This window comes from Podarcis muralis, chromosome 15 (genome assembly GCF_964188315.1).
Source record: "Podarcis muralis chromosome 15, rPodMur119.hap1.1, whole genome shotgun sequence".
Classification (NCBI taxonomy): Eukaryota; Metazoa; Chordata; class Lepidosauria; order Squamata; family Lacertidae; genus Podarcis; species Podarcis muralis.
Window position 1 is genome coordinate 45215674 of NC_135669.1, and position 27919 is coordinate 45243592.

At 50.0% G+C, this 27919-nt stretch overlaps 1 protein-coding gene across 1 annotated transcript; it reads left to right on the forward strand.

Moving 5' to 3' along the window:
- The first annotated feature begins 116 nt into the window (after window positions 1-116).
- Window positions 117-27919, forward strand: FOXN1 (forkhead box N1). Its single transcript, XM_077919517.1, has 8 exons — window positions 117-253; window positions 1624-2130; window positions 7058-7165; window positions 10222-10349; window positions 13220-13316; window positions 20223-20430; window positions 23813-24310; window positions 26193-27919. Exons 1-8 carry the CDS (start codon window positions 134-136, stop codon window positions 26480-26482), a joined length of 1956 nt encoding a protein of 651 aa, XP_077775643.1. The 5' UTR covers window positions 117-133; the 3' UTR covers window positions 26483-27919.

The window sequence follows — 27919 nt, forward strand, 5'->3', positions numbered from 1 at the left end:
CTTGGGATCAGAGGCACTGAAGTGCATCCTGTTGTGAAGCTCAGAAAGTCTCCAATTCATCTGAGGTCGTGTATTTATTTCCCCGCCTGGCTGTTTTTCTCTGTTGAAACAGGATTCTTGGCTGGCGTCGGTGATGGTTTCACTGCTCCAAGACCAATCTAGCATTACCTTTTCGCCTTCGGATTCTCTGGACAGCAACCCACGCGGCGACCGGATGCAGACCCATGACAACTCGGGGTCCCCCATCCAGCAGGTGAGAATCCTAGAAGGGACCCCCGGAGGCCATTCAGTCCAGCCCCCTGCAACGCAGGTGAGAATGGCTGCGCGTTTTCTTCCCCGCTTGACCAGTGTCAGTCCAGAAGAGGTGTTCCTGCTGGACATCAGCTCCCAGCCCGCCTGACCATTGGGGCCACGGGGGCTGATGGGAGCTGGAGTCTGTTGACATCACGTAATGAGCCAGCGTTGCCTAGTGGTTAGAGTGTCGGACTAGAACCCAGGAGAGACCAGGGTTCAAATCCCCCACTCAGCCATGAAGCTCACCTTGGTTGTTGTGAGGATAAAATGGAAGGGACCCCAAGGCTCACCTGCCCAAGTCAGAAATCTCCCCTAGGTCTAGGGGGTCTTTTGCCTGTGGAGTTTATGGTGTGCTCACCATAGTGTTTGACTTACTTATCTTGTAGGGATGGTAGGGAATGGTGTCCAGCTGGGTTTGGGGGGGGGTTGCGGTGGGGGGGGGGATAGACTGGATGAGGAGTTATTGCCTGGGTAGGCCGGGACTCCCTACCTTGTGATGCCGTTGGGGAAAGAACCTGGGACCTTCTACCTGCCAGGCATCTGCTCTCACAGTGAACTAACCCTCCTCAATCATGTTTGGTGGCTTTCAGGCAGGTGCGTCGCAAGGGGGGGGTGCGGTTCGTCCCAGGTGTCATGCCTGGGAGGGGTGACAAAATCCCTCTGGGTGGATCGTCATGGCGGCGCTTGCACCCCCAGCTGGTGGATTTTTGCGATTGGCGCGATCGGCGTTGGGAAAATCCGTCTGCTGATCGTGCAAATACGGCCAGCGATCAGCCTGGCACCCCGGCCAGCGGTGTTCGCACCCCCAAGTGGCCGGCACTTGCATTCCCGGTGGGAGGTTTTATGCGATCGGCAGTCAGATTTTCGTGATCAGTGGCCAGCACTGGCACCCCCGGCGGGCGATGCTTGCACCCCCATCTGGCGGCGCTGATACGGTTCCATGTGATCGCCAGTCGGATTTGCATGATCTGTGGGCATACAGTGGTACCTCGGGTTAAGAATTCGTTCCAGAGGTCCGTTCTTAACCTGAAACTGTTCTTAACCTGAAGCACCACTTTAGCTAATGGGACCTCCCACTGTGCTGCCACCGCACGATTTCTGTTCTCATCCTGAAGCAAAGTTCTTAACCCAAGGTACTATTTCTGGGTTAGCAGAGTCTGTAACCTGAAGCATCTGTAACCCGAGGTACCACTGTATCTGTTTCATGCCAACCCTCCCTTTAAAAAGCTCGACAACTCAGTGATGGTTTCACTGCTCCAATGTTCCCCAAAATTGCAAAAATAAATTCACACTGGGTACCGCCTGACCTTGCTATGCCTCTGCTTTCAGGAGACCCCCGGCTTCTGCTGCCCGTCTTATGATGGCGAGGCCCGGACCGAGAGGACGCACTCGGAGTCCTCCCCGAGCTCCAGCACCTCCTCCCCGCCCCCCGAACACATCTACGGGAGGTTCTCCGCTGGCCAAGGTGTCCCAGCTGAGCAGGAAGCCTTCAAGGTCCCTTCCAGCAGTGCCGAGAAGTTCAGGCGCTACAGCTACGAGGAGAGCGCGGCCGGCACCTGCGGCCGGTTCAAGAGCTCCCTCCGCAACACCCCTTTCCACCCTTACAAGAGGCAGTTCCCGGAGGAGACCTTCCCAGAAGCTCAGCAGGCCCTGGCCATGGACGGACACCTGTTCAAGGCAGCCAGCATGGAGGGCTTTGAGGAGATGTGTGGGCCCACCATGACCAGGGAGGCGGAGATGTATCTGGCACACCTTCCCAGCCTCTCCTCCGAGCCAGCCTGGTGCAATGGCCTGCAGTATGGCAACCCCGGGCAGGAACACCACCCCCAGGCTATGGTGAGTTGGGCTCGTTCTAGTTAAATGGCGGCATTCCTTAGGAGGTGGGTTCAAATTCGGTTATGATTGGGGGTCCCCACACTACGGTTCTATGCTTCCATAACCTCAGAAGGTGGTGCACTCTCCTTCCTTGGAGGTTTTTAAGCAGAGGTTGGGTGGCCACCTGCCAGGGATTCTTCAGCTGTGATTGCAGCAGTTCGGACTGGATGACCCTCAGGGTCCCTTCTGGATAATTTTTTTTTACAGTTATTACATCCACCAAAATGATCAATGGGATGGGGAAAGGGTTGCAGCATTTAAGGCCTTTTAAGAGTCAAGGAAGGCGCAAGATGATCGCTGGCCTCTGTCTGTCTCGGCAGACAATGGAGGAGTGTGCCTTTGGGGGTGAAGTCGAAGCGTCTGAGAGTTGCAGCGCATGGCAGAGGTATAGAAAACCGCGCAGGCCGTGAAGAAAGTGCACAGCTCAATGGAGATGTCAGTGCCATATGCGGCAGCCGTGAAAAATGCAAACGCCGTGCTAAGGATCATTAGGAAAGACGTTGGAAAGAAAACTGCCAATATCATAATACAAATCTCTGGTGAGATCAGATTTGTGCCCTGGCTGCCTCCCCTCAAAAGTATATTGTAGCGCTGGAAAGGGGTCAGAAAAGGGCCAAATGATTGAGGGGAGGAAGTGAGTCCCCTACTTTTCCGTTTAGAGAAGTAGTGATTAGGAGGCGACATGGTTTAAGTTTGTAAAATGATAAACTTGGCCTGGAGAGAGTAGATAGAGAGAAGTTTTCCTCCCTCTCTCGTAACACTAGAATTCCTGGACATCCCATGAAGCTGAATGCTGGGATGTCCCGGTGAGACGAAAGAGAAGTTTTTCTTCACTCAAAGTTAAACTGCGGAACTCCCTGCTGCTGCGGGAGACAGTGATGGCCACCAACTTGGATGGCTTTGAAAGAGGCTTAGGTGAATTCATGGAGAAGCAGCAACACTTCTGAATGCCAGTTTCTGGAGGGTTTGGATCCTGAAGGCAGGTTGCTCAAAACGGGCATCTGGTTGGCCACCGTGAGAGCAGGAGGCTGGACCAGGGAGGCTCCCACTGGCCTGATCCTGCAGGCTGCTCTTCTGGTCTTCTTAGGTGCCCAAAGCTGTTTCAAGGAGATCACCCCCGAAAGCGGCCCATCCACACACTCCTCTCTCTGTTTAACTTTCGGTCTTAGGCTCTACAGACCGGCCAAAGAAAAGAGAGGAAAAGAGATGCGTTATACCCATTAATTAAGACATTTTAAAATCACTTGCTGCTTTAATTAGAGGTGTAACAGTCACAAGGTCTCCTGGCTGGCAAGACGCATTCTGGAGTTGCACAGGATTGCAAAGGAGTCGCCAGCTGCCAAGCCTTCTCTGTACAGTACATTCCGGCTGCAACTGCAGCAGAATCAGTGCGAAAGGTGTTTCTTAGAGACACCGAAGAGTCCGCTGGCCCTTTCCCAGCGACCAATCTCTGGGCTCCTCCCGCTTGCCCCATCCAGGCCTAGAAAACAGGAGTCCGAGCTGCCTTCCTTTTGTCCAATGCTTTTCCTATTTTCTTTTCTTCTTCTTCTTTTTGCTTTTTTGCTCTCCCCCCATTTTTTAAAAAAAATTATTCACACACGATATGATCTGTTTATTGTCATTGTCCCATACAGAACAATGAAACTGAAAAATCTACATAAGACATTCAAAACACCCTAAAAACTCTGAAACCCCATTTTAAAATACAATATACTCCTATAGAGACTCCTTATACTGCGTTTAAAACCAGAATTGCATTTGGGTAGAAACTGTTTCTCAGGCGGCTAGTCCTGGTCTTTATAACCCTGTACCTTCTTTATATACATTCTTTATATACATTCTTTACAACAAACAACTCCAAAATAAGCAGACAACTCCAAAATAAAATCATATGTAACAAAACCATAAGTCTCACGTTTTCATTTACACTGAGCTCCTCTCTGATACCTTTACTTGATATTTCTTGCTGCTTTCTGCTTTCCTTATAGAATCTTAATGAAAATTTAAATCTCTTAAATGCTATACCAATCTTTAACAATTTCAGTTAATCCCTTCACCTCCCTCCCCGCAGCCCAGTACTTCCCTCCACACACCTGCAACTTCTTTACCTACTTTTATTTTTGTTATTGTTTCATTATTCAATTTATTTGTTATCCCACCCTTGATATATTATTATCATATCTCCTTGCGCCTTTTAAACTTTTCCATGTTAATTTTTAAACTCCAGCTCCGGCCTTTTTTCATTGGACAAATATATATATATATATATGCATCCAAGCGGTTTTGCCTTTGGAAAACCTGCTAGATGGGAACAAATGTTAATGTGCAGAAAACCCAATTGCCGTTTCTTCCCGGTGTTGACAGCCACCATCTTGGATGGCTTTAAAGGAGGGTTAGCGGGGATGGCCGCACTCTGCCTCCACAACTGGTGGAAGGAAATGCCCTTGAATTCCAGTTTCTGGGAACCGAGCGAAGGAAGAGGGCTCTTGTGTCCGGCTTGTGGTCTTCGTTTGAGGACAGGAGGTTAGACTAGACACAGGCTTCCTCAAACTCAGCCCTCCAGATGTTTTTGGCCTACAACTCCCATGATCCCAAGCTAGCAGGACCAGTGGTCAGGGATGATGGGAATTGTAGTCTCAAAACATCTGGAGGGCCAAGTTCAAGGAAGTCTGGACTAGAGGTCCCACTCTGGCCTCATCCTGCTGCTACCTGCTTCTGATCCTGTTATTGTTGAATGGCACCCCAGTTTCTGACCAGTGCGAGATTCTGGGGTCCCACTATTTCTGTTTCCTTTTGGAAATGAAGCAGAGCGGAGACTGTGGTGTCTTTATGATATATGTCTCTGAAGACGGTTTGGGAACTTTAGCCGGTGCAGAATTTGATGGCCAGGTTGCTCACCGGAGCAAGGCGGTTTGAGCACATTACATCGGCGATCCTAGTCTGACCGCACTGGCTGCCAATTAGTTTCCAGGCCCAGTTCAAAGTGCTGGTTTTGACCTATAAAGCCTTAAAGGGCTCAGGACCGCAGTACCTCAAGGACCGCGTCTTTCCAGATGAACCCACCCAGACCCAGAGATCATCTTCTGAGGCCCTTCTTCATGTGCCACCTTCTCAAAAGGATCAGAGGGTGGCAACACGAGAGCGGGGCCTTCTCTGCAGTGGCTCCCCATCTGTGGAATGCTCTCCCCAGGGAAGTTCACCTGGTGCCTTCATTATACACCTTCAAGAGCCAGGCAAAAACGTTCCTTTTTAACCAGGCCTTTGGTTGATCTGATTGACATCCTATGCCCTTTTCAAATGTGGTTGTTGCTTCTTTGGGGGGAGGGAGAATTATTGGGTTGTTGTCTTTATTTTGATTATGTATTTTGTGGTTTTATATTTTGATTTTATTCTGTGAACTGCCCTAAGACCTCCTTGTATTGGGCGGTATATAAATTCAATTATTATTATTAATAATAATTAATAATAATATGGCTTGTTTACACACATGTACAACCTGAGCCTGCAATGGAGGAGTTTCCAGCAATTTAGGGAAGCTTTTAATGTTTGACGGACTATTCTATTTTAATATTTTGTTGGAAGCCGCCCAGAGTGGCTGGGGAAACCCAGCCAGTTGGGTGGAGTATAAATATTATTATTATTATTATTATTATTCCCAAAAAAGGTCTTGCTGCTCGCATAGCAGCAGTCAAACAGAAATCAAATATGGCTCTCAAATGTTGCTGTGGCTCTTTACCCCGGTTGCTGTTTTACTTCTAGGTCACATTACTGCCCATCCCTTTGCACGTCTGGCTATTCCAAGAATTAGGAGCCTAGAATGGAGTTTAACATTTGCTGGATCCAGGGATTAGAAGGGTTTTGCATACAGTCTAATTCCCCCAAACTCATAACATTATGGGTGGAAGAATCAGGATGTTTCAGTTTTTCATTTTTCCACCTTTCAGCCCAATTTGCTTCATTTCTTCATCAGCTTGCAATTTTTTTAATACTAAAAAAAATCCTACATTTCTGTGCCTTTTTCTTCCAATAGACACTTTTCTACATAAACACATTTCCCGGCAAGCCGTTTCCACTAACAGAACACATCTTTGAACTTTATTTTAACTCACATAAACATTTGGTAGCCACTTTCCCCTAATATATGCATTAGGCTTGCAAAAGCCATCCCAGTTGGCCTCCTGCTGGAGTGAGTTCCACTGTTTATTTATGGGGTTCATGAAAAAGTCCTGTCTTTTATCAGCCCTGAATCTTCCAACACTCACCTTCATGTCCATGAGCTCAATCGCTGGTCCTCCTCAGGGTAGACCCCTTGGAACGAATGGATCTAAGCTACCAATGGACATTCATTTCAATGTGGCTCTACTCTGAGTAGTAGTTGTTGTTTAGTCGTTTAGTCGTGTCCGCCTCTTCGTGACCCCCTGGACCAGAGCACACCAGGCACTTCTGTCTTTCACTGCCTCCCGCAGTTTGGTCAAACTCATGCTGGTAGCTTCAAGAACACTGTCCCACCATCTCGTCCTCTGTCGTCCCCTTCTCCTTGTGCCCTCCATCTTTCCCAACATCAGGATCTTTTCCAGGGAGTCTTCTCTTCTCATGAGGTGGCCAAAGTCTTGGAGCCTCAGCTTCACGATCTGTCCTTCCAGTGAGCACTCAGGGCTGATTTCCTTAAGAATGGAGAGGTTTGATCTTCTTGCAGTCCATGGGACTCTCCAGAGTCTCCTCCAGCGCCATAATTCAAAAGCATCCATTCTTCGGCGATCAGCCTTCTTTATGGTCCAGCTCTCACTTCGGGTAGTACCAACACTGAACACAGGCTTCCCACACCTGAGGTCTTGGGGTTTGGGGTTTTTTTAACATGGCACCATGATATTCTTCTCTCATCCACCAGGAAACAGAGGTCAAGCTGAAGACCCCACCGTTGGAGGAACAGACCAGCCCCTACTGCTACCAACCTCAGGCCCCCCAGATGTATTGCCCCTCTCATCCTTTCCACCAGGTAAGGCACGATGGGGCGGCCCCCACCCACAACAAGAGTGGCACCCAGATTGCAGTGTGCAGCAGCTGAACTGCGGAACTCCTTCCTGCAGGAGACACTGACAATCACTAACCCTTTTTGAAAGAGGATTGCACACGTTTCATGGAGGAGGGAGCTATTGAGGGCTTTGCACAGCTTCCACGGTCAGAGGCAGGGAATGCTTCTGAATACCAGCGGCTGGAGACTGCAGGAGGGGGAGAGTTGCTCTTGTGTTTGAATCCTGCTTGCACGTTTCACATTGGGAGATCTGGACTGGATGGGCCACAGAGACTAAGACTCTCAGTGCCTCCCAGTCACAATGAATCTGCTCTATTCCCACAGTCCAAGGCAGCAATGCTCCTTTATATGAGTTGCTTGAAAGTGCAGGAGACGAGAGTTGCTTTCGCACTCAGCTCCCACTAGTGGGCTTCCCCAAAAAGGCATCTGGTCGGCCACTGTGAGAACAGGATGCTGGACCAGGCAGGACAGGGGCCCGATCCAGCAGAACGAGCCACTTCCAGGTTGCCGTCATCGGATTCCTTCCGCAGAGCATCCTGGCCTCTGACTGCCTGACCAAGCTCTCTGTCATCTAGGGAGGTCAGCGTCTCGTTCGTTTCTGGCCCTGACCAGCAGAACGGATTCGCCTCGTGTTTTGCTGGGTCAAGGCTGACTCAGTCAGAAACCATCTCCCGGCTGGCCTGGAGTCACCTGCCCATCCGCCTTACGAGGACGGTGGTGCCAGCCTTGCCATCGTAAAACTCCCGAAAGGCGGTTGGACCATTCTGCTGTCCTTCATTTGCCTATAAAAAATGAAATAACACACCTGACACCGACTGCCTTGAAACTCATAAAACAGAAATGGCCTTTCAAAACAGCCCGTAATGAGGACACCTCCGCCAGCTCCTTCCCCAACTTCTGAAGGAGAGACTGAAACCAATAAAATCGGAATTGCAGAGCAAAGAACTTCCTCGCCTGGCCCCAGAACCGCAGGTGAGCAGGGTGGGGCAGGTGACCCCTGGAGCTTCGCTGGAGGGCAGCATGTGGCCCAAGATGCCAAGAAAAGCCCTGGCGCAGGGTCTGACCCCCAAGCGCACTGGAAAAGCTCCACTTGATCAGACCAGTGGCCCTTCTGGCCCAGCCTCCTGCTCTCCCCATGGCCAAATAGCCTAGGAATCGAGATAGACTGCCACTAGGCCTGGAGGTTCCACGAGAGCAACAGAAGACCTCTGTTGGGTCAGGCCAAAGGGGGCCCACCTAGTCCAGCACCCGCTTCTCACAGTGGCTCACCAGATCCCCGATCAAATAATAGAATCATCCGTTTGCAAGGGGCCATGAGCATCATGCAGTCTACCCCACATCAATGAAGGAATCTTTCACCCAACATGGAGCTTGAGCCCACAGCCCCAAGATTCAGAGCAGGAAGCCCACCAGTTGGACCTGATCCTTGCTGGATCAAGCCAAAAGTGACCCATCTAGTCCAGCAACAGCCGTTTAGGCTCCTTGGAGCCACAAACTGATAGCAATAACTAGGCAAGGCTTTGCCATCCCATGACTGGGACCTTGCAACCAATGACCACGTCTTTGGTAGCATACATGCCAGACATTTAAAAAGAAGGATTCTGGGAATTGAAGTTTGTTGATGTTGTTGGGAATCGTAGCCCTGCAAGGGGCAAGGGGCAGCTCCCATGTCGGGGGCTCACACAACCTTCTCAGCATCCCAGTTGAGCTATTAAGGCAGGGGGCTCAAAAACGATTTGGACACCTCCCTGGATGCAGAATGCGCACGTCGGGGGTGTGTGTGTGAACTTGTGGCCCTCCGTTTCTTCCTCCAGCTCCCATTGTAAGATCATAAGCTGATCTTACGTTGCCCGTTTAGTCCAGCATCCTGATCTCACTGCGTCCAGCCGCATGATCTCCTCCTTCCAGAATTTGTCTGGTCTTCTTTGGAAGTCCTCCAAGTTGGTGGCTCTCACTGTCTCCTGTGGGAGGGAGTTCCACAGGTTAACTCCGTGCTGCGTGACGAAGGACTTTCTTCCATCTGCTCTGCATCTCCCAACCTTCAGCTTCATCAGAGTTCCAATGTTATGAGTGGGAGAAAAAAATCACCTCTGTCTGCTTTCTCCTTGCCCTGCAGAACTTTATAAACTCCTGTCGTGTCACCTCGCTTGCCTAAAATGCCCCAAATGCTGCAAACTTTCCACAGGGGAGTCCCTCCGTTCCCTTGATCATCCCTAACCATTGGGCATGCTGGCTGCCTGGAGCTAGTACAGCAACATTTAAAGGGCACACCGTCTCCTTGCCATTAATATTCCTCTGTAGGGCTTTGCAGCTTTCACAGGTAAATCTCCCCAGGACGGGCTGCAGAGAGCAGAATATCGCCCACAAGACAAGACAGCATCTTCCCTGGGCTCGGTTCCTGGGGCCGCCTCCCTCCCCTCAAGCATCCTGGGCTCCCTCGGCCTTGAGAAGGGCTCTCCCTGTTCCCTTAGATATGCGTAAAGGCAACGGGAATGCTGCTCCTTCAGGAACACTAATCATGGATAATGAGACGCAGAACCCTCCGTGTTCTTTTACAGAGTACAAGGAGTTAGCACATGGATGGACTGTGGAACTCCCTCCCACATGGAGGCAGTGAGGGCCTCCAAGCTAGATGGCTTTAAAAGACAAGTTCGTGGAGGAGGAGAGGGCTAGCAAAGGCTACTAGCCATGGTGGCTGCAGACCAGGGCCTGGGCTGGCCGCCTTCATAACCTCTTTGTGACTTTACTTCCCTTGATGAAGGTTCATGCAGCAATTTTGATTTTAATTATTTTCGGTCAGGGATTCTGTAGCTGTAATCCCTGCATCGCAGCGGGTCAGACTTCCAACACTACAATTCTATGAATGTTTTAAATAGTAGTTTACCTGTGTTGTGTTTTTTTTAAAACTGATGGGTTCATTGTGTTATCCTTTCTGTAAATCTCTTGGAGTTTGTTTTGGTTTTTTGCTCTCTAGCCTTTGATACAATGAAGGTACATCTCTCGTCTCCTTGTGTCTCTAGTATCCTGCAGGGAACAGCTACCCGTTCTCCTACATCTCCAGCTCGCAGTACCCCTACCAACGCATCGCCCCGCAGAGCAGCCAAGAGCGTCACCAGCCCTTGTTCCCCAAGCCCATCTACTCCTATAGGTAAGCCTTTGCACCTTCATTGTATTTCCTCCTTGGGATGCGTAGAACCTGCTCTTCCGTCAGATCCCCCCAAGGCATCTTAAAACAGACAGAACAGCAAGATCAATAAAACGACCCATAAAACCATAATGGAAAGCATCAGTAGATACTGGCTGGTGAAAAAAGAGAAATTCGCATTTTTCTCTTCGATTTTTGGAGTGATGTCTAAAAGGACATCAGAAGAGCCTGCCAAACCGGGACAAAGGCGACCCATCCTGTCCTCACAGTGGCCAAATACCCCCCCCCCAAGAACCTAGGACTCAAGATAGACTGCCTCTGGACCTGGAGGTTCCACGAGAAGAGGCCTGGCTACCAAAGGGGGCTGACCAGGCCAGCATCCTGTTCACACAGTGGCCACCAGAAGCCCACAAGCAGGACCCCTGAGTGCAACAGCCTCGCCCCGTCTTGCAGTTGGCAATTGGAGGTAGGCTGCCCCTGTGCCTGGAGGCTCTGTCGTGATCCTAGCCAATAGCCTTCCCGAAGGCCCATTGAGTCCGGCACCCTGTTCTCACAAATGCCCCACAGAACAGAGGGATCTGGCTAGACTGCCTCTGCACCTGGAGGTTCCATGAGGACGTCAGAAGAACATCAGAGCCAGCCATTGACTAAGCAGGTGCGTGTAGGAAGCCCACCAGCAGGACTCAAGCCCAAGAGTCCTCATTGTTCAGCTGCAAGCTGGGCCAAGAAGGACCTGGTCTGTCCTGAACCTCCAAATGTCCAGCTTCATGGGGTGCCCCCAACGAGTTCCAGTATTAATAATAATAATAAATTAATGTATTACGTATACCCTGCCCATCTGGCTGGGTTTCCCCAGCCACTCTGTGCAGCTCCCAACAGAATATTAAAACCACGACAAAACATCAAACATTAAGAACTTCCCTAAACAGGGCTGCCTTCAGATGTCTTCTAAAAGTCAGGTAGTTGTTTATTTCCTTGACATCTGGTGGTGGGGCATTCCACAGGGCGGGCACCACCGCCGAGAAGGCCCTCTGCCTGGTTCCCTGTAACCTCACTTCTCACAGTGAAGGAACTGCCAGAAGGCCCCCAGCGCTGGACCTCAGTGTTCAGGATGGATGATTGGGGTGGAGACGCTCCTTCAGGTATACTGGGCCTCAGCGTAAGAGCAGGATGCTGCAGCACGGCTGCTGACAGGGAGTATCACACCTCAGAAATCTGCACCAGTTGCTGGTCTGCTACTGGGCCATGTTCAAGGTGTTACTATTAGGACATAAAGCCTTTAACAAGTTGGACAAGTTCACCTGACCCCCTTGACCTGCTGCGCTCAGTCAAACTGGCTCTGTTCCAGGTGCCACATAATCCCTGTTCCACATTGGTAAGGACACAATATTTTTGTGTGGCAGCATGTACCCTGTGGAACTCCCTGCCTATTGATGTCAAGCAAGCGCCTTCGCTGCACTCTTTTCAGCGCCTGCTAAATACATTCCTCTTTAGACAGACCTTTCCAGATGCCTAGAAAGTCGAGGTGATTTTAATCTGCCTCCGTATTTTAACTTTTTGTATGTTTGAAAGTATGGCTGTAAGTTTTTCTTGATTTTCTTATTTTATCTTTTCATAATTGCTTTGAGGGTTGTTGTTTTTTACAGTCAAGCCATGTAGACATTCTGTGATATAAATGATTCATTGAATAAATAAAAATAAGATGAGTCTGTTTGCCAATCAATCCTTCTATTGCCGGACTTTGTGTCCATCTGCTATATATTTTGGAAAGTTGCTTGCCTGTCCGCAATGTGATTGGACACCTCTTAAGAAATCAGAGCTGCATGTTGCCTGACTTTTCCTGAGAGAAAGGAACCAGTTATTTTCTAGGTTTGGACCCCATTGGGTCCCATTTTCAATCAAGACGGCCCACAACCTTTCAAAACTGTCCTGATTTCAACCAATTTTTTCATGATAGTTTCTGAGATCAAGGAGCAGGATTTTTGCTTAAATTTGGAGACAATTGGACTGAGCTTCTCAAAACAGCATAGACTCTTTTTCATTCCTTGTCATTCCCAAGCAATGCGAGGCATTTGCTCGTTTATTTAGTGAAACGTACACCCCGCTTGATTGTAAAAAGATACACCGCAAAGCGGTTTACAGTTTAAGACCTTTGAAAAGTTAAAGTGACAATAGGCTAAGATTAGAAGTCGCATCAGTCAGCCATGTCTAAAAAAGAATGTTTTTAACAGGCTCCCAAAAGTGAACAGCGAAGGCGCCTGCCCTAATATCAAGAGGCAGGGAGTTCCACAGACTAGATGCTGCCACACTGAATGATCAAGTTCTTACGAATGCAGAAGGGGGGGCATGTGGCTCCTGCAGTAGTGCCAGTTCCACTGCCTGAAGGGGTCAGATGGGCGTCTGTAGGGGCAAGACGAACCCAAAGCTAAACCGTACCCTCCAAGTGTCCTGATCTTCCAGGGACAGTCCTGGAATTACAGAAGCTGTCCTGGTTTCTGATCTGATCCTGGACTGTCCTGGTTTTCCTTATTCCTGCCCTCCTCATCTTGATTAAAAGTGATGGAGAGATCAGGTGCCCCAATCAAGACCTTTTTGGAAACAGGAGCCTTTGCTGTGTGTGTAGGTGCAAAAACGGAGCCCTGTTCATACTGAAAATAAAATCCCTGCACCAAATGAAGGAAATGGCGAGGCTGGCATGCAAAGCTCTCCCTATAATCTGGCTCATTGCAGTAATCCAGTTTTGAAGTAAGCAGGGCTACAGCTGCCAGAGTGCCAAGTTCCTAGTCCCTCTTAAGCAAAAGCAGAGAAACTGAAGGTTGAAGGAAGCTTTAACATCCCTTTCTTGTTTTGTTTTGTTTTCCTCCTTTGACCAGCATCCTCATATTTATGGCGCTCAAGAACAGCAAAACTGGCAGCCTCCCAGTCAGCGAGATTTACAATTTCATGACGGAACACTTCCCTTATTTCAAGGTAAGCTCTTGTGGCGAGCGATGGATCGTTGCAGATCTGTAGGCCGGGAACTTGGATTGGGAACATTCCCAGCTCTCCCTGGAGACTGAACCTTCTGCATGCAAAGCAGGTGTTCTGCCCCTGAGCTGGGGGATTTCCCCCACCAGACCTCGTGCCACTTCCTCCAGAAGGAGGCACTTCCAGGAAACCTGCCCAATGCAGGGCACCGCCTGGCTTGATTGGTCGGTTCTTCTTCAGTCTCACAGGAGGTGCCCAGATTTCTTTGCAACAAACGCAAGATAAAGAATTTTTCGAGCAAAATTGGGCATCGTAGAAGAAACAGCAAGCAATATTTCAGCTAAGGACGTAGGGGGGAAAGCCTGCTGGCCCATTGAGGCCAGCTTCCTGCCAGATTGGTGGCCATCTCTGCCTCATGTGGCAGTGAGTTCCACCGTTTAACTCTGTGCTGCATGGGAAAGGGCTTCCTTTTCTCTGTCCCAAATCTTCCAACGTTCTGTTTTCTTGGATGCCATCGAGTTCCAGTGTTATGTGAGAGGGAGGAAAACTTTTCTCTCCATTCCTGGCAGAATTTTATGAGCTTTCCAGTTGCCTCTTACTTGCCTATCCTGCCCTTTCTCCTTCTCTTGTGTTTCCACTCTCAGCCTCACAGGGCAAATCCTTGCCAAAAAAGGCAGTGAAGGAAATCCCTCCGTTGCTCTCGGAGCAGAGAGAGCCAAGGGGTGGAGGAGAGCACAATTTGGGAATAAAATACAAAGGGAGAGAGGGAAAGGACAACCAGCACTTAGGTGGCAACTGCAGTGATGCAACTGGCCCCTTTTCTAGTTGAAACACAGCAATCTGACTCCCACGTCCGTGGGGTAAAAAGGGGCAGGGAAGGTACGCACACAATTTGAGCCGCTTTGAAGTGCCTCTCCTTGCTCAGCAGAACCAGATTTCTGAAAGGGAGAGAGTTTTGCAAGAGCCCAATAACTTTCCAAAGATCAAGGGGTTCTTGCCAGGCTCAGTGAGCGAGGGAGCGAGGGAGGGTGTGCGGCAGGCAGGAGGAGAAAACGAATGTCAAGCTGGGAATCTGCTCGTGCCAGGGACTCTTTGTCGCTTTGCGCCCAGCAGGGTGGCAGGCAGAGAAGGTGGTCTGGAAGGGCTTATAGATGCACAGAATTGTAGCGTTGGACGGGAGCATCTAGGCCAACCCCCTGCAAGGCAGGCTAGCTTGGGTGGGTGCAAATGGTTTGGCTTGATTGATTAGTACAAAGGGAGGTTATTCCATTTGTTTAGTTCTGTAACAAACAAAATCTGCCCTCATTCCCTTATGGGGGACACAAGAGCCCTTATAGAGTCCTTTATAGGTTCTCCATCAGTAGGAAAAAATAACAGAGAATATTGAGAAGCAAAGCAGCTAGTAAGCCTGATCTTTATTGAACTGTTGCAACAGGGTGCTCCCCTCACACGCAGGAAAGGAGGAAGACCCAGAACCCAGGTGTGCCTGCCCTTATATAGACCTTTTAAATTCCCTGCCTTGGAGCTCAAGACCACCCCTCCATACATCATACATACGTCACAGAAAAGGTGGTCTACAACAGAAATTTGAATTATTTTTCCTGTCTGTCAGGTTATCGGATAACGCCTTATCTGATTGCCTTTCCTGGTAGTCTGGCCATTCCTTTGAGATGGTGATTACCCAATTCCTGAGACAATGGGAAGGTTCCCTCACCCCCCTCCCTCCTTGCAGAGAAAACATTTGGTCAGTTTGGGAGTCAAAATGGTTTTAGGGCGGTCTTCCTGTGCTGCTCCAGACATGTGGTCCACATATCCATGTACGCGCCTGGCCGGCACATTTATGAACAATATATATGGAAATTTGTTATTTCAGTTCACAAAATCTATATTCCAATGGCTTGTAAAAGAAAACTCAACAAACACCTCAGAGTTGTTTACTAAAAGAATAAACAAATTATCAGTAAAAACCCAGCTATTTAAAACATTTAACAATAATGATTATTAATAATAATGGTTTGAAAATTCAGGAGGCAGTAATGGCCAGCAACCTAGAATTGGACATTTATAAAAGTGTCTAAAATTATGCAAAGTGCAGAGAAAGTGGAGAGAGAAAAGTTTTCCTCCCTCTCTCGTAACACCAAAACTCACAGGGATCCCATGAAGCCGACGGTTGGAAGATTCAGGACAGATGCTGTGCATCGTTACACTGTGGAACTCCCTGCCACAGGACGCAGGGATGACGGCCAAAGTGGTTGGCTTTTAAAAAAGGATTGAATCCAGGGAGGAGGAGTGAGGTGTTGGTGGCTACTAGCCAGCAGGCTCTTCTGATGTTATTATAAGTAAAATCAGTGGTAAGATGAAAACCAGATGAAGGCACTGGTCAATGGTCTGTGTTCCCAGGGAGTCTTTGCCCAAACGACAGAGTTTTTGGCTTCTCTTTGGGGACGTGGGCTCGGCCACTGGCTGGAGTGGAACGGGGCCCCCTTTGGCCTGATCCGGCCGCAGCGCTCTCCCGAAGTCATTTCCTGGGGGAGACCATTGCTCACCGCAGAAGATGACACAGGAAACAAGTTGTAGAACCTGACAGATTCCCAGGAATATGTCAGAGACAAAACAGAGAGCCAGAAATTTAATTATAAATGCAATTAGCTAATCAGCAGAAACACCAGCGTAGGACAACGAAGGCAGGCCTAGCTAGCTTTCTGAAGTTGGAGATTTATATAATCGCGCTGCCACTCCAAGCGAGGAGACATCATCGCCTCACTGACCACTAACATCACGCCTCTTGCCGGAGAACCAGATCCCAGGTTTCCCCATTGCCCAGCGAGAGACGCCATCTCACCTGAAATGCACCTTTGTTTAAAAGGGACTGGTTATCCTCCCCTTCCCACCGCGGCTCAAGAGGAATTGGTGGTGCTCTGTTTCTTTTTTAAAAATGATTTTTATCAAGTTTTACATTTTTATCATAATAACACCACATCAAAAAACAAAAGATACAATTCCCAAATATTCCCCGCCCTCCCACCAGGACTTCCCTCAACTTCCTCTTCTTGTTTTTTAACATATTAGCTCCTCTTGCTTGCTTTTTTATCTCTTAATTTTAAAATCTTTAAATTGTATATTATTGTAATTTTATCGTATCAATAATTTCTGTATTCATTTTGTTCATTGTAAGTGTTTAGTCAAATCCTGCCTTAGCATACAGAAGGTCCCAGGGTCAATTTCTGATGCGGCTGGGAATGTCCCCTGCCTGAGACGCCAGCCAGTTTAGGCAATGCTGAATTATATGGACTAATGCTCTGGTTCCATATGTTAAGGGAGAAATCTGAGGGCTCCCTTGGGCAAAAAACAAGGACACCAGGCAGGAATACCAGAGCAAAACAGCAGCCAGTAGGCTTGGTCTTGATTGAAGACTGTCGCGACAGGACTCCCACCTGCCACCAGGTGGAACAAGATGGAAGCCCCAAACGAAAGAGCCCCCAAACTGTTATTAGCTGCTAATCCCCATGTTACACCCCCCCCCCAAACTACATCACTCATACATCACGGTTACATCATGAAAGGGGAGGTCTGGTGGCAGGAATCTGAGCATCCTGGACCCTGCCCCATGGTTCCCCTTGCCCTCCACCAAACACCCATCATCAAGTGGAACAAAAAAGATATTCACATTTCCCTGTTTCCCAGCCAAGTTCATCCCACCCTTTTGTCTTCATCTGGGTTTGGTATTTCTGGAATGGCTACCTGTCTGGCACTCAGGTATCAGGAGGCCAGGGATTATCACTCAGGCAGAGGGGCTGCTGAGGAGCTGAGCTCACCTGTCTATATGAATTTCAGAAGTTTTCCCAAAAGCACCTTAAAGACCAACTAAGTTAGTTCTTGGTATGAGCTTTCGTGTGCATGCACACTTCTTACGAAAGCTCATACCAAGAACTAACTTAGTTGGTCTTTAAGGTGCTACTGGAAGGAATTTTTTTTGTTTTGACTATGGCAGACCAACACGGCTACCTATCTGTAACTGAAGTTTTCCCAGTGAGCCAGTACATAAATACATTTATCAGTGAATTCTTACGTTTGGTATCATGCCGCAAAGGCCCTTTGAATAGATAGGAAGAAACTGTGATGAAGTGTTTTGTGGGGACAAATCACAGAAGTCACAAAAGTGAGCGTGCTGGTTTTGGTAGTGGGCTGCATGTGCATGATATCTGCTGGAGGGGCAACCCCCCCAACCTGTATATAAATTCCTGCAACCCATATAAGGCAGCTTTCTGTGTTCCCCGTCCCCTTTATTCATGATGTCCAGAATCCTTATTTTTACGGGAACAACTATATGGCAGGGCAAACATTTCCAGAGGACGGACAGCTTAGACCCCTGAACCTGTCAAGTGCTGGTAAACTCCTGCTGCAGGTTTATTATTATTATTATTATTAATTTTGGTAGACACATGTATCCATCATCCCCCCCCCCCCCACTTTCCAATTGAGGCGTGATTAATTACACAGGGAGCTTTGCCTGAGGCAGAGGAGAGCCGTTTGTTTATCTCATTAACCAGAGAGAACATGAATTTTAAAAGGAGGAGGTTATTTTGCAGAGATAATTAAAGTGCATTGTCCCAGCAAAAACAGCCTTCTGGGTTTTTGACCCCAGAGTTGTTTTTTCTATTAAAAAAACCATAACATATGCAAATGTTAAAACTGGGATTCGGTTGTCAAACTGCTCTTGTTAATTAGCCGTCTTCCAAAAAAATGGCGCCTGAGCTCCCGAAAACGCCGCGGTGCCAGGCACTGGCTGACAGCAGCCTTTGCCATCCTGGACGCTTTGAGCCACACCCTCGCCCAGCCCCAGCCAGGATGGGTGCAAGGGAATGTGGCTCTTCTAGAAACACAATCCTCCTCATACGTTTCTACCCTTGCCACTTCCCATCCGAGGATCCCACGCTCCGCAATTAGGTCTGAGGTATTGCTATTTATAAAAGCTACAGGGCTGGGCTGATGTCTTCATCGCTGTCATGTTCCATATTTAGGAAGCTGCTCTGTACCGGCCCATCGAGCTCAGTGTTGTCTGCACGGGCTGGCAACAACTGTCCAGGGTTTCGGGCCTTTCCCCGCCCTACCTGGAGATGCCAAAGGGGACTGAACCCGGGACCTTCTGCATGCCAAGCAGGGGCTCTGAACCGCCGCCCTTCTGCAATCACCGCGCGATTCGGCCCAAGCTCTTTGGCAGACCACATTCCCCCCTACAAATCTGGCCAGCCACCCAGATCTTTGGGGGAGGCTCCCTCTTTGTCCTGCCCCCCTCACAGGCCTGCTAGTTATGAATGAAGGAGAGACACTTCTCGGTGGTGGCTTCTCCCAACCTTTGGAACTCCTTCCCTAGAGAAATCAAACCAGTGCCTTCCATGCTGCCCTTTCACTGGCAGGTGAAGAGATTCTTATTTGGGCAGAGGTGACTGGTGTCTTTTGTTTTTTTGCTTTAATAGTGTGGTGCTGCTTTTATTATCTGTATTTTAATAAGGTAAAGGTAAAGGTACCCCTGCCCGTACGGGCCAGTCTTGACAGACTCTAGGGTTGTGCGCCCAACTCACTTAAGAGGCCGGGAGCCAGCGCTGTCCGCAGACACTTCCGGGTCACGTGGCCAGTGTGACAAGCTGCATCTGGCGAGCCAGCGCAGCACACGGAACGCCGTTTACCTTCCCGCCAGTAAGCGGTCCCTATTTATCTACTTGCACCCGGGGGTGCTTTCGAACTGCTAGGTTGGCAGGCGCTGGGACCGAACGACGGGAGCGCACCCCGCCGCGGGGATTCGAACCGCCGACCTTTCGATCGGCAAGCCCTAGGCGCTGAGGCTTTTACCCACAGCGCCACCCGCGTCCCCTTATAGATCAGCTTTTTTTTTTACCTTATTTTAATTCTATCAGAGCTGAAATACTGTTTTAACAAGGAGCGTCTCCACCCCCATCGTTCTGCCTGGACACTGAGGTCCAGCTCCGAGGGCCTTCTCGGGGTTCCCTCACTGTGAGAAGCCAAGTTACAGGGAACCAGGCAGAGGGCCTTCTCGGTGGTGGCGCCTGCCCTGTGGAACGCCCTCCCAGCAGATGTCAAGGAAATAAACAACTATCTGACTTTTAGAAGACATCTGAAGGCAGCCCTGTTTCGGGAAGCTTTTAATGTTTGATGTATTATAGTATTTTAATATTCTTTTGGAAGCCGCCCAGAGTGACTGGGGAAGCCCAGCCAGATGGGCGGGGTATAAATAATAAATTATTATTATTATTATTATTATTATTATTATTATTATTATTATCTGTGCTGTTTTAATTTGTGTAAGCTGCTTGGAGTCCTGGCCTGGGGAAAAGAGGGGAAGTTAATAATATCAGTTAATAATCGTTAATCAGAACGAAAGAGCCCAGGCACTGCTAAGTGTTTCTGCTCCAGGTTTTCTGAAACACTTGAAAGATCTGGTGATGTTCAGCTCTGCCTTTGACAACCTCCAGATGTTTTGGAGCACAGGCTCCAGCAACCAGCATGCCCAATGGCTAGGGATCACATGCTCCTGGAAGGTGCCAAGATTAGCTGGGCACAAATCCTGTTCAGGCTGGCTTTTGCCTTCATCAGTTACAGAAATCGCAATCAGTTGTAGGAAGAACTGAAACTGCTTATTGCTGTCTACCCCAGATGGAAGTTTCTGCCGCAGGAGAAGTTGAGGAATAATAATAATAATAATAATAATAATAATAATAATAATAATAATAATAATAATAATAATAATTAATAATTAATAATTTATTATTTATACCCCACCCATCTGGCTGAGTTTCCCCAGCCACTGGAATGGTACAGATGTAACAAAACAAAGCCTTTCTCCTCCCCAATTAACTTCCGCTCATTTTTTGTGCCTGTCTCCCTTCCTAGACAGCTCCGGACGGTTGGAAGAATTCTGTCCGCCACAACCTATCCCTGAACAAATGCTTCGAGAAAGTGGAGAATAAGTCAGGCAGCTCCTCGCGGAAAGGCTGTTTGTGGGCGCTGAACCCGGCCAAGGTGGACAAGATGCAGGAGGAGCTGCAGAAGTGGAAGAGGAAAGACCCCATCGCCGTCCGGAAAAGCATGGCCAAGCCAGGTGGGCAAGGGGCAAGATCGTAACAGCCCCCCCCCCAAAAAAAAACATCCTTTGCAGGTGGTGCGTTCAGGAGTGGCTGGTTCCCTTTGGGACTGGCAGGGCAGGAGCCAACAGCAGGGGGCGCCAGAGCCAATGAAGGGCAGAGCCAACTCATTCTGGCTTTGGCCCTTCCTCTTCCCCCTCCTTGCTGAGTTCCAGAAGGGGGGGGGATGAGACTACGGCAGTGGTTTTCAGCCAGTGGGCCATGGCACCCTGGGGCAGGCAGCAAAAGGCTGTTTGGTTAGGGACAACACTGAAACTAAGGGGGAGGAGGACGCTGGCAGCCCCAGAGACTGGCAGGCAGCAAAAGGCTGTTTGGTGAGGGACAACACTGAGACTAAGGGGGAGGAGGACGCTGGCAGCCCCAGAGACTGGCAGGCAGCAAAAGGCTGTTTGGTGAGGGACAACACTGAGACTAAGGGGGAGGAGGACGCTGGCAGCCCCAGAGACTGGCAGGCAGCAAAAGGCTGTTTGGTGAGGGGCAGGGACGCGGACTTATAAAAAATATTGGGGGGGCCCGGGAAAGCTCATGAATAATAAATAAGCTCATGAATATGCAAATAAAGTGGCGCCGCCTCCTCGTGAGCGAATAGGGGAGAGCGTGCTGCGCCTAGCCCCATGGAGTCGGCGCCTATGAGAGAGCCAGAGAGAGAGAGAGAGAGAGAGAGCCCGAGAGAGAGCGAGAGAGAGAGAGAGCGCAGCCAAGCCCCCTTCACCGCCTGCCCCCTCTCCCCTCCTCCCTAGGCGGCAGCTCCGCCATGACCACAAACGGCGGCGGCAGCAGCAGCAGCCGCGCGCGGCCCGGGCTCCCCTCGCCGGCCGCGGGAGCCAAGGCGCGCGATAATTTTTTTAATTATTGGGGGGGCGGAGCCCCCCCAATAAAATTTTTGAGGGGGCTCGGGCCCCCTCAGGCCCCATGGGGTCGGCGCCTATGGTGAGGGGCAACACTGAGGCTAAGGTGGAGGAGGACCCTGGTAGCCTCAGAGACTGGCAGGCAGCAAAAGGCTGTTTGGTGAGGGGCAACACTGAGGCTAAGGTGGAGGAGGGCACTGGCAGCCTCAGAGACTGGCAGGCAGCAAAAGGCTGTTTGGTGAGGGGCAACACTGAGGCTAAGGAAGGGGGAAGATGCTGGCAGCCCCAGAGACTGGCAGTTAGCAAAAGGCTGTTTAGTGGGGTAACACTGAGACTAAGGGGAAGGAGGACGCTGGCAGCCCCAGAGACTGGCAGGCAGCAAAAGGCTGTTTGGTGAGGGACAACACTGAGACTAAGGGGGAGGAGGACGCTGGCAGCCCCAGAGACTGGCAGGCAGCAAAAGGCTGTTTGGTGAGGGACAACACTGAGACTAAGGGGGAGGAGGACGCTGGCAGCCCCAGAGACTGGCAGGCAGCAAAAGGCTGTTTGGTGAGGGGCAACACTGAGGCTAAGGTGGAGGAGGACCCTGGTAGCCTCAGAGACTGGCAGGCAGCAAAAGGCTGTTTGGTGAGGGGCAACACTGAGGCTAAGGTGGAGGAGGGCACTGGCAGCCTCAGAGACTGGCAGGCAGCAAAAGGCTGTTTGGTGAGGGGCAACACTGAGGCTAAGGGAGGGGGAAGATGCTGGCAGCCCCAGAGACTGGCAGTTAGCAAAAGGCTGTTTAGTGGGGTAACACTGAGACTAAGGGGAAGGAGGACGCTGGCAGCCCCAGAGACTGGCCGGCAGCAAAAGGCTGTTTGGTGGGGGGCAACACTGAGACTAAGGGGGAGGAGGACGTTGGCAGCATCAGAGACTGGCCGGCAGCAAGGAGGCTGCTCAGCGAGGAGCAACACTGAGACTGAGAGGGAGGAGGGACATGCAAGGCCACCTCCTGGGTTGGTTGCACAGTAGGAAGGCAGGCAGGTGGGTGATGGATACGGAAACTTCTATGGTGGGGAGGTCACCTAACCTGCAGTCTTTCAGATGTTGCTAGACTACAACCGCCATCATTGCCAGTCCTTTGGAACTCCCTGCCTCTTGACATCAGCACTTTCACTGTCCTATGTCCGGTGCTGCTTCAAAGCACTTTTGTTTACGCAAAGCCCATCAAGACACTGACATGTGTTTTAATTTGGTGTTTAGGTTATTGTTGGTTTTAATGCTTGTTGTAAATAGTTTCCCAGAAATAAATTCTGAGGGAAATGGTTTCTCCTTATACAAAATAATTGCCTCCCTGAAAGGTCACAATGCGTGGAGGAGAGAGCCATTGATGGTACCAGCCATGACAGCTCGGCTCTGGGTCCATGGCTGTGCCATAGATGATGGGACACTGGCCTGATCCTGCAGCCGGCTCTTCTTATGTCCTTAACTAGCTTTTGGTATTTCTCTCCCCCCCCCCCCCCACTTTAGAATAAATGTAATTTTACATTAGGGGACGCGGGTGGCGCTGTGGGTAAAAGCCTCAGCGCCTAGGACTTGCCGATCGAAAGGTCGGCGGTTCAAATCCCTGCGGCAGGGTGCGCTCCCGTCGCTCGGTCCCAGCGCCTGCCAACCTAGCAGTTCGAAAGCACCCCCAGGTGCAAGTAGATAAATAGGGACCGCTTACTGGCAGGAAGGTAAACGGCGTTTCCGTGTGCTGCGTTGGCTCGCCAGATGCAGCTTTGTCACGCTGGCCACATGACCTGGAAGTGTCTGCGGACAGCGCTGGCTCCCGGCCTCTAGAGTGAGATGGGCGCATAACCCTAGAGTCTGGCAAGACTGGCCCGTATGGGCAGGGGTACCTTTACCTTTTTTAATTTAACATTAAGTCATATTTTCCTCCTAATAATAGATCAGGAAAGAAGAGTTATTAAAGAAGACTGGGGGGGAATTGTTGAATATTTGAAAAAATTCTGTAAACAGTTTAAAATGTTAGCAGGATTAGAATAACTTGAGCAGTTATACTATAGACTGAGGGAAGAACTGGAAAAGAAATAATAAAGAATAACACAGCAGTGAAGGGAAATGGAAATGAACCAGGGAAGGGAAGGGTAGAGTTTAAGTTTTGTAATTTGTGCAAATGTTGTAAAAGGATAAATAAAAATGTTAAAAGTCATCTTTTCCTGCAGAATAATATGATTGGATGGAACTTTTCCTACAGAAGAATTTTATGGATTATTGCTGATAATCATAAAATAATCAGTAAACGATTAAAAATAGTAATAAAGGCCCAATTCCAACATGATTCAAAGCAGATCTCCTGGTCTCTTGCAGAAGACCACCCCAGGCAGAATTAATACATCTTAGAAACATAGAACTACAGAATTGGGAGCCCCAAAGGTCATCCAGCCCAACCCCCAGAAACGAAGGAATAAACATGGCTTGTTTTGTTTTGTTTTTCTTTGTGTTTTAGAGGAACTGGACAACCTGATAGGGGACAAGACGGACAAGCTGAGGTCTACCCTTCTGGCCTGCACCCCGACCAGCGGCTTGGCGAGTCCTCCCATCTCCCGGGGGCTGCCGCTCCAGCATCACCCCCTGTGTGAGCCCCCCATCTCTTCCTCCAGTTCCCCCCATGCCCATGGGGCCCTCCCCTCCAAGCCCCCGCAGCCCGGCATGCTGGGGGCCCCACAGACTTCCTGCTACGGGGTCCCTCCCCAAGGGTTTTCCCAGGTCTCACCCACTTTCCTGCAGCCGGATGGCTCTCAAAGCCTTCTCCCTCCCGCAGACGCCCAGAACGGACACCAGGGCCAAGACTCCCCACCGGGGGGCGCCCAGGCCCCTCCGGGACGTGGGATGAAGATGCTGGCCATGGCACGGGCCGCCGTGCAGGAGGTGCCCATGGCGGAAGGCGACCTCAGCCACGACGTGGACGCCCTGAACCCTTCGCTCACCGACTTCGAGCTCCAAGGTGCGCAGCCCTGCTTCAAGGGAGTCCAATCAAGGTTCTAGTCCTCATGGGTCCTGATTTGAATAGGAGCAGAGGAAGCTGCCTTCTACTGAGTCAGCCCACTGCTCCATCTAGCTCAGTAATGTCTGCACTGTCCGGCAGCAGGGGCGCTCCAGGGTCTTGGGCAGGGAGCCTCTCCCAGTCCTAATCCAGTGATGGCCAAGGATTGAATCCATATTGTGATGTCGGTTTCATAATTTTTGACCTGGCAATACAGTATTATCACAAATCGTGTGTATGTGTGCGTGCTTTGCTATGTGTGTTTTGCTATGCAAAAATCACAATGTGGGGAAAACCGTGCAGCCAGCCAAAGCTTCTCCTTATTTCAGACATTGCGATATACAGTGGAACCTCGGTTTTTGAGAGTAATCCGTTCCGGGAGACCGTTCGACTTCCAAAACGTTCAAAAACCGAAAGCTCAATACGGAAGCCTCAATACAATAGGGAAACTCAAAACAGAAGCCGCGTAGCACGTTCGGCTTCCGAAAACCGGGGTATTTACAGTGGCACCTCTGGTTACGAACACTTCAGGTTACGATCTCCGCTAACCCAGAAGTAGCTGCTCCTGGTTGCAAACTTTGCCCCAGGATGCGAATGGAAATCACGCACCGGAGGCCCCGTTAGCGAAAGCGCGCCTCAGGATAAGAACGGTTTCAGCTTAAGAATGGACCTCTGGAACGAATTAAGTTTGCAGCCAGAGGGACCACTGTACTTCCAGGTTTTTGGCATTCAAAAGCCGAAACGTTCGACTACGGAGGCGTTTAACGACCGAGGTTCCACTGTATCGGTATATTGCGACGTTTAGCTAGTGATCTAGCACGATGTTGAAAACCAGATATTGCCCTGCCCTAGTGGGTGGCATCCATCCTGCTTAAACAGCCAGGGAGGACACAAAAAACCCCAGTATCTTCCCTCGCTGACCAGACAGGTGCTGATCAAATGCCACAGATCAATGGAACAACGTCCATCAACCCAATGCATGCCGCAAATGCCTCTGAACTGCAAGCGAGGAGAGGTGCTTTGGCCTGTAGGTCCAGCTTGCAGAATTCCCTTTGGGGAGACCTGGTTGTCCACATAGTGAGGCTGGATTAGAAAGGACTTCAGCCTAATCCACCAGGGCTCTTCTTACGGAAGTCTGTTGTGATAGCAGAACCTCCCTGCTCAGGGACAGTCTACCACTGCATACCAGAGTTGCTGTTGCACTCAGGTTCCACTTATGGCAGCCCTGTTTAGAGAAGCTTGTAATGTTTAATAGACTGTTGTATTTTAATATTCTGTTGGAAGCCGCCCAGAGTGGCTGGGGAAACCCAGCCAGACGGGCCGGGTATAAATATTATAATATAATATAACATAAAAGTCATACCTCGGGTTGAAGTTGCTTCAGGTTGAGCCTTTTCAGATTGCGCTCCGCGGTGACCCGGAAGCAACCAAATGTGTTACTTCTGGGTTTCGCCGCTCGCGCATGCGCGGATGCTCAAATTGATGTCACGTGCATGTGCGGAAACGACGAATCACGACCCGCACAGACGTGGGTTGTGTTCGCTTCAGGATGCGAACGGGGCTCCGGAACAGATCCCGTTCGCACCCAGAAGTACCACTGTATATTAATGGGCTTGCAATAATGGTCATCTGTGAGCACAGGAGGCTGGGCTAGATGGGCCCCCCTTGGGCCTGATCCTGCAGCAGCCAGGCTCTTCTGTCCTTATGGAACCGCCAGGCCCAGAGGCAGTCTGTCCCGGTTCCTAGGTCCTTAGGGGCATTTGGCCATTGAGATAACAGGACGGTGGCCTAGGCGGGGACCCCTTTGGGCATGATCCAGCAAAGTCTGTTTCTGTCATTGCAGGAAACCTCTGGGAGGAACTTAAGGATGACAGCCTGGGTAGCGACCCCCTAGTGCTCATCGCCTCCTCCTCTTCCTCCTCCTCCTCCTCCTCGGCGCCTGGCCCCTGCTTCTCGACCCTGTGCCAGATGGATGACGACAACAGTGGGAAGTTCGGTGCACACGGGGACGCTCAGCACCACAGCTTGCCTGAGATCCACCTCACCACCCTCTACTCTGCCTTCATGGACCTGGAGACGGGATCGCCTTCCTTCCTGAATAACTCCGGCTCCAAACCGGTGGCTTTGGTCTAGGCCGCCAGGCCAAACATCGCCCGTGCCAATGTTGCCCAGCAAGGAAACAAAACTCACTGCTTCTGGACCCGGACTGCAGAAACCCGAGGCGTGCCCAAGTGCCGTGGTGCAAATATGTAGATATGCACAGAACCTTAGAATTGTAGATTCAGGAGGGACCTCCCAAGGTCATTCAGCCCAACCCCCTGCAATGCAGGAATTGCAACTAAAGAACCCCTGACAGATGGCTGTCCCACCTCTGCTGAAAAACCTCCGAGGGAGTCCATTTCTCCATTGAACAGCTCTTACGGTCAGAATGTTATTCCTGATGTTTCGCTGGACTCTCCTTTCTTAGCAATTGAGTCCATTGCTTTGGGTTCTCCCTTCAGGAGCAGCAGAAAACAAGCCGGTTCCATCTTTTCAAAACCCAGATTGTCGTAGGCCCCTGGAACGGCGAACCACAGGTAGCCAGAGATCTGTTAAGACCATGTCGGCGTCAAGCCAGCGTTCCTGGAGAAAACCTGGCCGAGGCTCGCAGGGAAGAAGTCAGGGGGCAAGCAAACTCCCGTTCCCCTTGATTTTCAAAGCCCGTCTCTTTTCAAATACCCCTCAGCCTGCCACATTCTGCTCAGCAACCACAAACTTCAATGCCCTTTTGGAAGTAGGTTTGGGGGCCTCGAGGGTGTGTGATGTGCAGAGGCTGTGGCAGGGTTAGGAAAATATATATGTGGATGAAGTCTCTAACCCAGTGGGCCACCACCACCCTCGGCTCCATAAATTTATCCCTGGTGCCCCGTGCCCTATCCTCCCTTATCAAAAGTTTTATTCTGAAGAGGGTGACCTACTGCAGAAGACAGTACAGTCGTACCTTTGATCCCGAACGCCCTGGAACTCAGACATTTTGGCTCCCGGACGCCGCAAACCCGGAAGTGGTTGTTCCGGTTTGCAAACGTTCTTTGGGAACTCGAACGTCTGACGGGGCTTCCGATTGACTGCAGGAGCTTCCTTCGTCCAATCAGAAGCCGCGATTTGGTTTTGGAACATTTTGGAAGTTGAACAGACTTCCGGAACGGATTCCATTTGACTTCCAAGGTACGACTCTAACCCAGTAGAATTCAAGACAGTCACAATTAACTATGCATTTATTCCAAATCAACTTAAGGCTATTTAGCTTAATTCAGTAAAATGGATCAATGTAGAGTCATAGAACTGTAGAGTTGGAAAGGATCCCAAAGGTCATCTAGCAGGAATCACAGTTCGATAATCTGACAGGTGGATATCCAGCCTCTGTTTAAAAACAGAGAACCTGCCGCCTTCCGCGGTCATCTGCCAAGGTCAGGCGTAAGCCTCCTTGATGTCAGTGTAGCTTATTTCTGAATGGGCTCATCCTGGATTGCACTACAAATCCCCCACAAGAAAACACACGCCTTGTTCGTTTCAATAAAACAGTGAACCTGC

Coding starts and splice junctions, on each gene's coding strand:
- FOXN1 (XM_077919517.1), top strand. CDS start 134: ATGGTTTCACTGCTCCAAGACCAATCTAGCATTACCTTTTCGCCTTCG. Junction 7,166..10,221: donor CCTCTCATCCTTTCCACCAG/GTAAGGCACGAT, acceptor TTGTGTCTCTAG/TATCCTGCAGGGAACAGCTA. Junction 20,431..23,812: donor GAAAAGCATGGCCAAGCCAG/GTGGGCAAGGGG, acceptor TTTGTGTTTTAG/AGGAACTGGACAACCTGATA.